Source organism: Chrysemys picta, chromosome 2 (genome assembly GCF_011386835.1).
Source record: "Chrysemys picta bellii isolate R12L10 chromosome 2, ASM1138683v2, whole genome shotgun sequence".
NCBI classification, from domain to species: Eukaryota; Metazoa; Chordata; order Testudines; family Emydidae; genus Chrysemys; species Chrysemys picta.
In genome coordinates, this window is record NC_088792.1 from 47,624,775 (window position 1) to 47,640,319 (window position 15,545).

The window sequence follows — 15,545 nt, forward strand, 5'->3', positions numbered from 1 at the left end:
ACTCTAGTTCTTACACTGACATACCAACTATGGAGGCTCCATTCCTGCTGTTTTGGCATGTGGGGGATTCCTCCTCCCCTTCCTCTTGCTCCATGCCGTGCTGTGATACCTAGGCTGGGCACTGTGCAGAGGATCTGGGATAAGGCTCAATCCTGCAAAGTGCTGAGCACTCTGTGGCACTCCAGCAAAGCATGTGTTTAATGTCAAGCACTTGAGTTGTCCGTTGAAATCAACGGACTACTCAAGTGCTTGACGTTAAACACGTGCTGCTGGATTGGCCCAGAGTGCTCAGAACTTTGCATGATCAAGCACCTAACATGCTAAAGCAGGGGTCGGCAACCTTTCAGAAGTGGTGTGCCGTGTCTTCATTTATTCACTCTAATTTAAGGTTTCGCGTGCCAGTAATACATTTTAACGTTTTTAGAAGGTCTCTTTCTATAAGTTTATAATATATAACTACACTATTGTTGTAAGTAAAGTAAACAAGGTTTTTAAAATGTTTAAGAAGCTTCATTTAAAATTAAATTAAAATGCAGAGCCCCCCGGACCGATGGCCAGGACCCGGGCAGCGTGAGTGCCACTGAAAATCAGCTCGCGTGCTGCCTTCGGCACATATGCCATAGGTTGCTTACCCCTGTGCTAAAGCATTTAACAGCAATGAACACCATTTGTTATCCTTTTGGCATGCAGTGAAAGCAATTTCCTTGCACATACTGCTGCACATTCTGCATTTTTTATTGCAACTGACACTGGGAGTTACAACGATTCACAAGGGTAACTTTACCTGTTTTCCCCTCTCCTTTCAGTGAAACAGTATGGATTGTTTTACTTCTAATCAGTAGGACCCTACCAAATTCACGCTCCATTTTAGTCAATTTCATGGTCATAGGATTTTAAAAATCATAAATTTAATGATTTCAGATATTTAAATCTGAAATTTCACGGTGTGGTAACGGTAGGGCTCCTGACCCAAAAAGGGCCTGTGAGAGGGTTGCAAGGTTATTGTAGGGGGGTCTCAGTATTGTCACCCTTACTTCTGTGCTTCTGCCTTCAGAGCAGAGCCCTCGGCCATCAGCCGCCACACTCCGGCTGCCCAGCTCTGAAGGCAGCAGTGCAGAACTAAGGGTGGCATGGTACGGTATTGCCACCCTTACTTCTGTGCTGCTGCTGGTGGGGTGCTGCCTTCAAAGCTGGGCATTTGGCCAGCAGTTGCTGCTCTCTGGCCACCCCACCCTGAAGGCAGCACAGAACTAAAGGTGGGAATACTGTGACCCCCTACAAAAACCTTGTGACCCCCCCCAAAACCTCCTTTTGGCTCAGGACACCCAGTTTGAGAAATGCTAGTCTCCCCTGTGAAATCTGTATAGTATAGGATAAAAGTATACAAAAGACCAGATTTCAAGGTCTGTGATGCATTTTTCACAGCTGTGATTTTGGTAGGGCCCTACTAATCAGTGTTAAAATGCTATTTAGAATTAATTTATATCTAAATTCAGTTCCTCCATAAAACTTTCTTTGAACATATCAACTCTGCAGGCTCATGTATAAATGCACTCCTCCTTTCTTAATCCAACATCATTTTCTGAAAAGCATCCTATAATCCCATTTCTCATTTTAGCTAAAACCATATTTTTAAAACCAGGCAACATCTTTTCTCTAACATCTCTCATAAACAAAAATCTACTCTACGATAAATCAATCAATATCAAGGTATCCATATAAGAGACTATGTCTGCCTTCCTTAGGCATCCAAAAGTCCCATTGATTTCAGTGTGCCCATGGAAGGCAAGATCAACCCTTCATGTATTTTCTAACATAGATAAAACATTTTATCTGAAGTGGAAAAAACAGTGACATGAGAGAGAGAGTGAGAGACAGGCAGAAATTTTGTTTTATATTAGCTATGCTGCACAATACTTTGAATGATGGATGGGAATGTCCTTTGCTATTCATAAATATGCAATACAATCCACTGCAAGAGTTTTATTGATATAGAACATTGTCTCAAACACATTACTGAAAGACCTATAAATATGATTTGCTCTCATGTGCTTACTGTAGAAACATTTATGGGACTAAGCCTGCCCCTGTTGAAGTCAATAGCCACTCTTCCATTGAATTCACTCAGAGCAGGCTAAGATTATGTCTACACTATGGGGGCTATAGTGGCATAGCTATAACCTCATAGTATAGATGCAGCTAATAGCAATGAAAGTTTTTTTTCCCATTGTTGTAGGAACTCCACCTCCCCAAGTGATGGTAACTAGGTTGACGGAAGCATTCATGCAATGACAGCTCCATCTACATCAGGGGTTAAGTTGTCATAGCTACAGTGCTCAAGGTGTGGATTTTTCACACCCCTGAGCACTGTAGCTATGTCAACCTAAGTTTTAAGTACAGACCAGGCCTCAGGCACTTATGTCAGCAAAACAAACAAAGGGTCCAACCATATCAAGTGCTGAACATCATCAGCTGCCGTTGAGTATAATAAGAGCAGAGGGGGCATGTAGGTTCTTAAAGGGCCATTTCTGAGATTAGGACCCTATTTGATTCAGTTTTAGATTGATGATTATGCTGTTTTGGTTCAAAAAGAACTGTCTTTTAAAAGGAGAAATTACATTTATGGAAAAATAGACAACGTTCGAAGTCTAGGCATGTAAACATTTGTTACTTTTAAAGAGAAGGGAATACATTTCTTTAGCAGATTTCTGCAAGAACTTAATCAGTGAGACAGAATTTCTCAATGTTTTTATGGTTATTCTATTGTTTTTAGTATGCATATGTTATTGTGCTGTGCATACATTGTAATTTGTATACAACGTATACTAAGCTTTAAACTACAGTTTAAAAGTATGTAACAAAAGTATGTGTTTGTTAATATATACACACCTTGGGTCATCTTCTCTCTTAGGGCCTGATTCAGCTCTCTCTTAAATCAATGGCAAAACTCCTAATTAATGTGAAGCACTGGGATTTGAGGGTTATCAGCACATTGTAGAATCATAAATGGGAATTGGATTAATGGCACTAAATAGCAATTTGCAACTATTGCTTTGCAAAATGTATACAGAGATATAATAAAATAAATAACTCACAGAAATAAGGTAATTATCTGCATGAATAGGGTACAAGAATGTCAGTAGCTATTTAGGCTATTAAAGTTGTGGACATAATTTTGCATGCCTAAAATTTAATTTGCACAGTAATTGGGTGTGAAAATGCACGTGCAAAAACAAAATTGCACCAGTATTTGAGATGCTGTTTCTGAAAATATTTCCCTTAACAAAGGAAGACTGCAACACTCCATATATTTTGTTTTAAGTATCCTGATTTTAAGCATCCAAGTGGGAAAAAAATTAATAGCTTGCTTATAGTTAAGTTAATAGTATGTTTCAGCATAGAAAATTTAATTTGCTATTATATGTAAAAAAATAATTTTCAAGTTCCCCCCAAAGTTTAATAGAACTTTTTTTTTCTAATACACTGATTTCAAGACAAACTTCTACATATATAAGATCAAGAGTGAAAGTTAGCATCAAGCAGAGATGCTAATGTTGACAAGGACATTCTGAAGGTTTTGTAGCAGAGAAATAAATATGCTAGATTCCCAGCTTGTGACCAATTCAAGCTTTGTCACCTCAAATGATAAGGCAACAAATTAATTCCCAATGGTATAGGGAGGTGCAAACAATACCTCCCTGTGCCAGCCTGCCCCACTGCACCCCAGAAGAGCTTCATCCAGCAGAAGGCAGGTAGCAGTATCTCAGAGTTTTTGCCAGCAGCTTTAATTTTGACTGGAGGTCAACAGGAATTTGCTGGTGGGGGATACCTAGGGGCTGCCCTAACCACGTTCCTTCCCCAGCTAATAACGTGCTGCTTAGCTGCAGGCCACTCGACAAAGGGAAAGTGACTGAGGCCTTGTGTCCTTGCAACTCGCCTGCGTAGACTTCCTGCCACCAGGAACGCTCCCACGGGTTCTGTGCTGGAGGAAGCCAGCATAGAACCTCAGTGAATTTGACACAGGCTCTTCAGTCTCCCTGCTCAGTCTACTGAAAGGCATGGCTGCACCAAAGCAAAACCTGTGAAAATAAGTACACTGGAACATGTAGGTCCTTAAAGGCTAATTACTGACTTGATTACACCTGCAAAACTCCCAGTGAAGTCAAAAGAAGGAGGCTATAAAAGAAATACTGGACTTTTGCCTATATAAGGACTACAGGATCAGATCCTTAGCCTGATTCTAACTACTCTGTCAGTGGGATTTAGGCAAAGAGCTTTACTAGAGTTTACTAATAGTTTTGAATCATGGAGAAAAGTATGAAATGAGAAGGATTCACACTTACAGTATATATGGTGTAAATCACATCATAGGCCTAGCAAAAATCCATCTATTCCTGAAACTATCACATCAGAAAAACACTAGCAAAGTGGTTGTAAAGAACAGAACTCTCAGAAGAAACATCTATTTCGTTATTCAAATTCAACTCATACTAGGAACGTAATTAATTTATGTGGTCTTTTCAACCACACCATGTGATTTATGATTCATCCGATTTGTTTTCAGCTGTGAGTCAGATAAGTGCTCCTGGTTTGCTGGCTACATGACTGGAATGGCATATTTCCTGTTTATTCCACATATTAAAATGGGCACTGTATCTAGCAGCTGAGAGAATTAGCCCTTGTACAATAAAACATGCTTCTCAAAGACAGTTGGTATATAAGCAGTGCAAAGTAACAGGGTATACAATTTTCTGTTTATTCATACAGAAAACTCAAGTGTAAATTGAGCCTGAGGACCAGGATATGGATAGTGTCCAACACACAGAAAATGCTTGAGCAACGTATCCACTGTTTATGATCCTGTGAAAGGACTCTATGCATGTAGGACCAAATTTTCAAAACCCTGTGAAGGCAGAAATCCTGGTTTGTTGGTGTATTTTGGGGCACAAGCAGGAAACAAGCTTGGATTTTCAAAGGGGGCATCAGCTGTGTGTGCTGAAAGATAAATAGCTGGGCTTAGAATTTTGATTGGTGCACGCAAGACAAAAAAGGTGTCCACAAGCTAGTCATTGTCATAGTGTAGTCAGGTGTAAACTGGGAGGTGGATGAGGAAGTTCCGTCTAATCATCCCTCTCTTGGCTCCTGGGCTAAAAGAGGCAACTACTGGCAGTAGCAGTGAGAGAAGACCAGTTGTGTGGGAGCTGAAAATAGAGGAAGGCCGGGGGGGAAGGGGAGGGGAGTTCCGTGGGAGATAGCAGCAGGCAGCTTTCCTGGATCTGTTTGTTCTGAGGAGGATGAGGGAGGGGGTGGAGAGGCAGAGGGAAGGCCACTGGGTCAACCAGTCAGCTGCATCTATTTGCCTTTGGCTTGGCATATCTTGTGCTGGGTGCTTTTAGATGCACAACAGTATTAGAATATGTTAATATAATACTGGCATATGCTAATGACCTGTTACTACATGTCAGTGTGAAATATGTGCAGCCCCACAGGTGCTCAGTTTCTAAAAATTGGTCTCGGGGCCACCCAGAGCCAGTAAGGAATCAGCAGAGGAAGCAGACGCTTTCATAGTACAGAAGCAAGTACACCTGAAACTAGACTATCCTCACCTTAGTGGTTTCTTCAGTTGTTGGGTCTGCTCGGCCTGCAGAATCATGCAGGATCCTGTGGGACTATAGCTTTGCTCAACACCAAATGACTATAATGTGGGACAGTAGATGGGAGATGCTCCTTTCCACTGCTCAGAACATCTGGGCATCTACTGTAATGAACACCCTGGCTGGAGGTGCTCCAGAAGATAAAGAACTATTTTTACTTTTTTTTAATTTAATTTTTGTTGTTCAATAATTTTTAGCTGTGTTCGCCCAAGTCTGCTGCACTCACTCAGGCCAAAGTCAAGGCCGAGTAGGGCTACATGCAAGGGCCCCATTTGCAGTGTATGTGAATGGTTTTCTTTACTGCTGTGGTGATGGCAGGGAAGGAGGGAACTTGTGCCAGTGGGCATCTCCCTTTTGAAATCCAGTTCCCACTTCCCCACCTATCACTACACACATGGCAGTAGTACCCAAGGGACACACATAGTCAGTAGAGGAAATGGGGAATAGCAATCAGCCTTGGAGTGCTGGAGAAGGGTAAACTGCATATTTTTTCCACTGAGGGGGTTTGGGAATGGGGCTTGGACGGGATGGAGTGTAACATGGAGTAGATGTATTCTACTCTGTTCTGGTTCTCACACAGCATCCTTCAGAGTAATTGCTAGCACCTCTGTACATCAGTTTTTTAGCATGATTTTAAAAACAACGAATGTTTTCCCTCCTTTATACCGTCCAGGAGATAGTCCTCAGGCAGCTGTTAGAGGGTGATGCCAGCTAAGTGCCCTGAAGAAGTACGTACAATAGTTTGGTGCTAGATAAAATGTGGAATGTTTTAAAAATTGCTAAATTGTGCAGTAACCTTTTCCCCATTTGTTAATTTTGCAAGGTTGGCCTGGATTTTTCTTTCCTGTTTTAAATAACTGTTTTAAAATTATTAATAGAAATTGTGGTTAATTTAATTGCACTATGATCCACCTTTTAAGACCAGCCAAGCAGCACCCTCAGCCCTCTCTGGGCTGCAGAAACTAAGACCACGGGGCATGGGGTAGAGCCGAGACCCACCGAGTGATACCTCATTTATCCTTGGGCCTAGACACTGAGGGAGAGGGAACAGGGCAGAGCCAAGACCAGCTGAGTGGTGCTTGGCTACCCACTGGCCTTCAGCCTGGCACATTGAGCACCTTGGAAAAGTCTTGTGCTGTGCAAGCGTCCAGACTCTGTGCACACATGCCTTGGATGCAATCTTGTCCAGCCTAATTTACAGCCTGCCTGTTCATGCTGTAGATCTTTGAACAGACCCGACAGGTGCCACTGCGCATGTGCAACTGGTCCTTTGACAATTTGGCCTACATAGCATGGAAGTAATTTAACCCAAGTCTCATTGTTAGGTGTGTAACAGAAAAGAAATGCCTTCACACAAGGTAGATAAAACCACTCACTATCTTGGCAGCAGCCTAAGTGCTAAACAGCTCAGAGCTAATGGTGAAGTTTGCCACATAACCGAGGAACCTGCCTGGGAGACAGCCACATGCCTCCATGCCATAGCTGGAAAAATATATATTGCTCAGCTTGGCACTGCCAAGCATGCTGTGAGTGAGGATATAGATACTGGCTCAGTAGCTAGAACAGATGAAGCAGAGGCAAGAGAAGTAGGATAGCTTATGAAGGACCATCACAGGAGTAAGCAATGGTAGCTGCTGTGTGTATTATTATTTATATTGCAGTAGTGCCTAATCTACCTTTATGGCAGGGGTTAACTCACTGGGCCAAATGTTCCCTTGAGTTATATCCAGGCAAATGCACTGAAGTTTAGGTTAGGGAAAAGCCTTTACTTTATGTATTTAAAATATTTACTTTTTCCGCACAGTACTAAAAAAATAGAAGTTTCTTTTAAAAATAATGAAAATATATTTTAGTTAAGGTAAAAATACTAAATATAAAAATGTAATGTAATATTTAAAATAACTGCTAAAAAGTTATGTGAATTGTTTAGTTATATTGACTTTCAATTATGGCACATTACTGCTAGCACAGTGAGAAATATGGTGTGCCAATACACCCACATGGTGGGTTAGGAGGGATGCTCATGCATTTCTGCACAGAAAAAAAATCTGCTAGTAAATGAAATATGAGTAATGTTCATGCACTGTGTTGTATAAGTTGTGTGTTACAGGTAAAGCAGCGCAGTATATTCCATCCAATATAGCACATATGCATAAGTGTTCTTCTCCGTAATCAAAGAATTCTCTGCTTCTAAAACAGGAAACATTTTTCCAAGTTACTTTTTGGTTGCTAATAAGTATATATTACAATGGGAAACCATGTTTTGATTTTCATCAGCTCTATCTACCTCTTTGATCTACATATTATAAACTTCTGTACTAGATCATGGAACATATGCTTGCAATTGTTTTGAGAAAGAAATAAAAAGTTAGACTTCAATGACTGATTCAAACAACAAATACAATATTTTTGGAGAGTAGAGTCTTTAGAGAGTAAGTTCCTAAAAGTTTTTTTTAAACTTATTTTTGCGACATGCACATAAACTCATCTAGTTAATAATTCATTTGTATATTAAAAAACCTAAAAATTGATTCAGTTTATCATCATCATCATCATCATTATTTTTATGGACAGTAATGAAATAATAAAATTATTTGTCCAAGTTTTCAACTGGGGAAGCACCTCCTTGTATGTTACCAATAGTAACTAGACGCATTCATGTACTTATCAATTATTTGCGGGTTGCAGAGATCCAATATTTCAATGCCATTTCTTTTAAATATCACTTTAAGAGATCCCAAAATAACAATTAAAAAATACCAGATCAGGCTTCAGCAGCTAGAGGGAGAGATTGCGTCATGTTTTGGCAGTGACTGGAACACTGGCAGCATTCAATATGAGAAGAATAAAATGGCAGCAAAACTGGTCAGCAGCTTCTCTTCATCTGGAGTTTTCCCAGGTAGTTAAACAAAACAAACACACACACACATAAAGCTGCAATGGGAGCAGGTGAAATCCCTGGTTCTTGCATTGCTTTGATGAAAGTAAACCAGGTTGGTTTCCTTGGAGCACATCACCATCCTGAAGAAGCAGACAGATGCGTAAAACCTCCAAATAATGATCTTCAGTAGAACAGCTAGGGATAGTGACCTTTGTCAGCTACACATCGTGTTCATTTGTAGGTTCTGCTTCAATGAGTCTTATGATTTATTCACCTCATTGGAGTTTTGGCTGGTTGACATGTGGGAGTCCAGATTCTCCTTGCATTTCTCCAGATCATGGAAATAAGGGTGAGACAGGGCAACATAGGCAGATATCCTCTTGGTGGGATTGAACGCTAAACATTTCTAAAAGGATTAAAATAAGACAGTTTTAGTGTAGTGGTTACGTGTATAATATGCAACTGATATTATAAATAATGAAGATAATATAGATACAAATTAATGAGTGTCATTATATTGATTTATAACTACAATAGCCTGAAGATTTAGAGCCAGTTCAAGTGCTGCATGGGCCTTGCCTATTTTCTCAGTCAATGAGAAGTGGCCAGGCAGCTGGGTCAGACTATATCAATATTATACACAAAAACTACATTAAAAGAACACCAAGGTTGCAAAATCAAGCCCTCAAAAATTAGGAAATGTCAGAATTAAGGTTCTCTGTGCAAACTTCATTCAGTGCCTTTGTCCATAGGTATTAGGATAAAGTATTGAATTACATCATCATATATTTTTCTATATGATCTCTGCCTCATTCAATACACAGGATGGACCTGCTTTGGAGATTAATCAGGTTGTGTAGTGAAGGAGGCTGTTGTCCCTAGGATCTCTGCTTCATTTGCTGCAGAAGTTGGAAGGTATGTAGTGAATGAGGCAGGGGATTGTAGGAAGAGTAAGAATAGTCTCATGGTTATGCATGGAGAACTGGATTCTATCTCAGCTTCAGCCACATATTTCCTGTGTGATGGTAGGCAAGTTACTTAAACCAAACTTTTCACAGGGGTCACTAGTTGTGTGTTCTTCATTTTAGGGGTGCTTGACTGGGACCCTGAGGTCTGATTTCTAAGAACATAAGAACGCCCATACTGGGTCAGACCAAAGGTCCATCTAGCCCAGTATCCTGTCTTCTGACAGAGGCCAATGCCAGGTGCCCCAGAGGGAATGAATACAACAGGTAATCATCAAGTGATCCATTCATAAGAATGGCCATACTGGGTCAGACCAAAGGTCCATCCAGCCCAGTCTCCTGTCTACTGACAGTGAGCAATGCCAGGTGCCCCAGAGGGAGTGGACCAACAGGCAATGATCAAGTGATCTCTCTCCTGCCATCCATCTCCATCCTCTGACAAAAAGAGGCTAGGGACACCATTCCTTACCCATCCTGGCTAATAGCCATTAATGGACTTAACCTCCATGAATTTATCCAGTTCTCTTTTAAACGCTGTTATAGTCCTAGCCTTCACAACCTCCTCAGGTAAGGAGTTCCACAAGTTGACCGTGCGCTGCGTGAAGAAGAACTTCCTTGTATTTGTTTTAAACCTGCTGCCTATTAATTTCATTTGGTGACAAGAACTAGGGGTATTATGGGAATAAGTAAATAACTTTTCCTTATCCACTTTCTCCACATCACTCATGATTTTATATACCTCTATCATATCCCCCCTTAGTCTCCTCTTTTCCAAGCTGAAGAGTCCTAGCCTCTTCAATCTCTCCTCATATGGGACCCGTTCCAAACCCCTAATCATTTTAGTTGCCCTTTTCTGAACCTTTTCTAGTGCCAGTATATCTTTTTTTAGATGAGGAGACCACATCTGTACGCAGTATTCGAGATGTGGGCGTACCATGGATTTATATAAGGGCAATAATATATTCTCCTTCTTATTCTCTATCCCCTTTTTAATGATTCCTAACATTCTGTTTGCTTTTTTGACTGCCGCTGCACACTGCGTGGACGTCTTCAGAGAACTATTCACGATGACTCCAAGATCTTTTTCCTGACTTGTTGTAGCTAAATTAGCCCCCATCATATTGTATGTATAGTTGGGGTTATTTTTTCCAATGTGCATTACTTTACATTTATCCACATTAAATTTAATTTGCCATTTTGTTGCCCAATCACTTAGTTTTGTGAGGTCTTTTTGAAGTTCTTTGCAGTCTGCTTTGGTCTTAACTATCTTGAGCAGTTTAGTATAATCTGCAAACTTGCCACCTCACTGTTTACCCCTTTCAGTTTGCCTCCAGATCATTTATGAATAAGTTGAATAGGATTGGTCCTAGGACTGACCTTGGGGAACACCACTAGTTACCCCTCTCCATTCTGAAAATTTACCATTTATTCCTACCCTTTTCCCCTGTCTTTTAACCAGTTCTCAATCCATGAAAGGATCTTCCCTCTTATCCCATGACAACTTACTTTACTTAAGAGCCTTTGGTGAGGGACCTTGTCAAAGGCTTTCTGGAAATCTAAGTACACTATGTCCACTGGATCCCCTTGTCCACATGTTTGTTGACCCCTTCAAACAACTCTAATAGATTAGTAAAACACGATTTCCCTTTTCAGAAATCATGTTGACTTTTGCCCAACAATTTATGTTCTTCTATGTGTCTGACAATTTTATTCTTTACTATTGGTTCAACTAATTTGCCCGGTACTGACGTTAGACTTACCAGTCTGTAATTGCTGGGATCACCTCTAGAGCCCTTTTTAAATATTGGCATTACATTAGCTATCTTCCAGTCATTGGGTACAGAAACTGATTTAAAGGACAGGTTACAAACCATAGTTAATAGTTCTGTAATTTCACAGTTGAGTTCTTTCAGAACTCTTGGGTGAATGCCATCTGGTCCCGGTGACTTTAAGTTTTATCAATTAATTCCAAAACCTCCTCTAGTGACAATCTGTGACAATTCCTCAGATTTGTCACCTACAAAGGACGGCTCAGGTTTGGGAATCTCCCTAACATCCTCAGCCGTGAAGGCTGAAGCAAAGAATCCATTTAGTTTCTCCGCAATGACTTTAGAAGTTGTGAGTACTAACAACAGCAACTGAAGACAAGAGGAGCCATGCTGGAATATATAAAATGCTATATATACACCTCTACCTTGATATAACGGTGTCCTCAGGAGCCAAAAAATCTTACCACGTTATAGGTGAAACTGCATTATATCGAACTTGCTTTGATCCACCGGAGTGCGCGCTCCTCCTCCCACCCGGAGCGCTGCTTTACTGCATTATATCCGAATTCGTGTTATATCGGGTCACGTTATATCGGGGTAGAGGTGGATATATATACCTCTACCCCGATATAACGCGACCCGATATAACATGAATATATACATGTACTAAGTACTTTGAAAAATCAAGCTGCAGATACGTCAAATTGGGCATCCAGAATTAGCGGACACTTTTGACCATAAAATCTCTGTGCCTCAGCTCCCTATCTGCTTCTCATCTCACAAGGCGGGGTGAAGATAAATTAATTAATGTTTGTGAAGCACTCTAGTGATGAGTGCCGTAGAAAAACCCAGAAGGAAATTAATACTTTTGTCTTCAGAGCAGGGTTTGAATAGAGTGCAATAAATAACTCCTGAGGCCAGACATTGAACCATGGGGTTAAAACAAAATACTGTATAGCACCATCCATCCTGTGCACTGAATGAGGCAGGGGCCTATGGAAAAAAATATGTGATTGTGTAATTAAAGACCAGTGGGGACTGAATTAAAGTTGCACAGGCAACTTTCCCACCCTTAGGCTCCCAGTCCCAGTCTCCTTGCCCAATCAGTCCAAAACCCCTGCCACAGTCCCAGCTATTCTAGATTCCCATGTTCCAATGTACTGCTTTCCCTTTCCCAGGTCTGGCTCTTGTCCCCCCTACATTCAAGTCAGGTGACTTCCTCCTCCATGCTGCCTGGGCACTAGATGGGGGCATGGGCGGTGGGTATTATAGGCCAGGCTAAGCCTTCCCTGGCACAGCCACCCCGGAGGGACACCTGGGTCGCAGTGGTCCCACTCCTTCCCTAAGGCCCCACCCACTGCTGCTGCCGCCTACCTACCTGCATTCCATCCCCTTCCCCCACCCCTCCAGGTCCCCGCGCTGCTCGCCGTGTTGCTTCTCCTCGGGGGCGGGGGAGTGAGGAAGGATGCTGCGAGCAAGTGGTGGGCGTGGGGGTCTGGTGGGGGAGTGAAGCGGCTTGGCCAGGTACTGGGGCCGCTGGCTCAGACAGAGGAGGAGGCCGGCTCTGCTCAGCACTCAGGCAGAAGGGGCGGGGCCAGCAGCCTAGCTTCCCCAAAGTGGGGTTCACCTGCCGCCCATAGATGGGTGGTCACAAGAGAGACAGGCTCCCTGCTCTTAATTTAGGTGCCTAAACCCAGGCCCAGCCTGCCCCACAGCAATCAGGAATAGGGTGACCTGATAGCAAGTGTGAAAAATTGAGACAGGGAGTGGGAGGTAATAGGAGCCATATAAAAAAAAAAAGCCCCAAATATCGGGACTGACCCTATAAAATCGGGACATCTGGTCACCTTAATCAGGAATGGCAATGATGAGGCAAGTCTGGCTTTTCTCTAGCCCTGGGTGGAGCATGCTCCGTCGCTCTGAGGGGATGGTGCATGCTCAGTCTTGGCAGCACTAGGAGCTGTAAGGGGATGCAGCGTACCCAGGGCAGATGGAATCTTAGGAGATTTTAGCCAGTAAACTCAAAGAAGTCCCTACTGAGCATGTGTGAAATGAGATTTTTCAGCTGCTTATATCTTAGCCAAATTTGGACACATTTTCACATGAATAGCAAAAGTCCCTGACACAAAGGTCATCCCCTGACAAATGTCAAATCTTTGCTGTAAATCATGGGCTGCTAGAGCTTCTCAAAGAAAAGATCGCCAGGATTTTTTAACATTGCAAACCAATATATTTTTCTTTAGTTTTGTTCTTGGAAACAGTGGAACATTTTGGCTGAAACTTTCCAAAAACAATTCAGCCTGAGGAAGACATCTGACATAAAAAAAATTCTGCTCAAATAGTTAAAGTCTGACAAAGTTATAAGCAACTGAAAAAGTCTTATAATATGAAGTGTTAATAATAGGCAGTGCTACCAGCCACGCCTATAATAAAATAAGTACAGGAAAATCCAATATTTCATAGCTGTTAATCACCTTATGTAGTTCTTGCATTTTCTAATAACATTCTGTGAAAGGCTAGCAGGTGTAGGGATAGAAGGCTAACCTAGCCATTACATATCATTAGCACTTAAATAAATAATAATGTATTTATTCAAATCCTTCTAAAATATTTATTTGTTCTGTGACACCCACTAGAGTGAAAAGAACAGGAGTACTTGTGGCACCTTAGAGACTAACAAATTTATTAGAGCATAAGCTTTCGTGGACTACAGCCCACTTCTTCGGATGCAGTCAACAACAACAACATTTTTAGGCAGTTCCACTCCTGGGTTTCTGGTGCATGTGTAACCATGATCTTTACCAGTTGTTGGCCCAATGGTTGGTGTGTTTTCTGTATCCCACTTCGTGCCTAATCCACAGAGCCAGTGCAATCTCCCGTTGTTCACTTATGCCCAAATTCTGTGAATCAGTGTAAAGACAAGTAAATCTGTGCACTGGTGATCTCCACAGGAGATTGAGGAGAAGAAGAAATTGTGTCTTCTCTGACTGTGAAGTGGCTATAGTAGCCTGGAATACCCTGAAGCTGCAGTAGCCCCTGCACTACTTCTGCATACTCTCTGTGGGGGAAAACAGTTGGTGAATCCACAAATGATGACCCCAAGGAGCTGGGCTCAGCATTGCATAGAAGACGTGCACCACCCAAATGGCCTACCATCTGTGCACAGCAGTTTTTATACAACTTCTGCTGCATATAGCACTTCTGCGCCATGGAAGAGGGGCAATTCAGCTGCTGGAATCACGTCAGGCTCACCTCTAATAATATTATTACATTAAAAAAACATTGTTTCTTGACATGGTGCAAGGTGCAGTAGCTGCAGTCATTTAAGATATGCTTGGAGAATAACAGAAACTTACAAGAAGTAAGTCCTTGCCTAGTTCATCGATATCTGGTACAAAATTTTCAATGGGTTGTGGGGGTCTGGAATTGAAAGCATGTCTTGGAAGGGCAACATCACTAGGCCAGTCTTCTTCTTCCGGGAGCCCAATGACACTGTGTAAGGAACAAGCATACATATTAGCTGGGGGTGAAACAAAAATATGTTACCGCTGTATTTATACAGCCTCATCTTCTTTCATTGTATGAATCCCTAAATCCTGCTTCATATGTTTTCATGGGATTGCCACTTGTTCTTTTGATGCGAGCAGCAGCATTATCCAGGATCACAGGATAATCTATTAAACCATATAAGGCAATTTTTAAAACCTTTATAGACTATACTTCACATGCACAATAAGGGCCAGATAATGCAGCCCTTGGTTGCACTGAGTAGCACCTTTCTCTGTAAGTAATCCCACTGATTTCAATAGGACAGTTTGCAGAGCATTGCATTATTCAATGGGAGTAGGGATGGCAGAACTAGGCCTTAATGATGCATGGTAAAAAATCTTTATGGAGGGAGCTTGGTGGTAGTGCTCTGGCCTGGGTCTCATTCTCCTGAGTCCCTGGATTGGCAAGGTGCTGCAAGTGCTTTGGGAGAAATGTGCTCAGATTTTGGAGGCATGGTGCACCTTATATCACTTGAGAGTGATTGAAAGGAGATTTCACAGAGGAGTTCTACGCGTGCCTCATTTGCCTCAAGGATGATGATCCTGACAGAAGTCTTTAAGGAAAAGACAGCAGAGCATGGGTCAAGGAGGCCATTTCCCAAAATTAAATAACTCAGCTGCTTTAGGATAAAATTTTCTAAAGCACTTAATTGTACGTAGGCTCCTAAGTCACTTTGGTGCTTTTGAAAAATTTACCCCTAATTTTGTTTTATGTTCATCTTATCTAT

General features: G+C 41.7%; 1 protein-coding gene across 3 annotated transcripts in view; it reads right to left on the reverse strand.

Annotated features, from left to right (window-relative positions):
• Nucleotides 1-3,435: 3,435 nt before the first annotated feature.
• Nucleotides 3,436-15,545, reverse strand: part of CDK6 (cyclin dependent kinase 6) — a 179,800-nt gene continuing 167,690 nt past the window's right edge. Inside the window, exons 7-8 of one of the 3 annotated variants that reach the window (XM_042857191.2) lie at nt 14,626-14,761; nt 3,436-8,941 (exon numbers count right to left, since the gene is read on the reverse strand). In XM_042857191.2, coding sequence (XP_042713125.1) covers nt 8,795-8,941; nt 14,626-14,761 — 283 coding nt within the window. In that variant the 3' untranslated portion in view covers nt 3,436-8,794. The remainder of the gene's footprint in view (nt 8,942-14,625; nt 14,762-15,545) is intronic. The other 2 variants (XM_065583087.1, XM_065583089.1) reach the window with 2 other exon arrangements.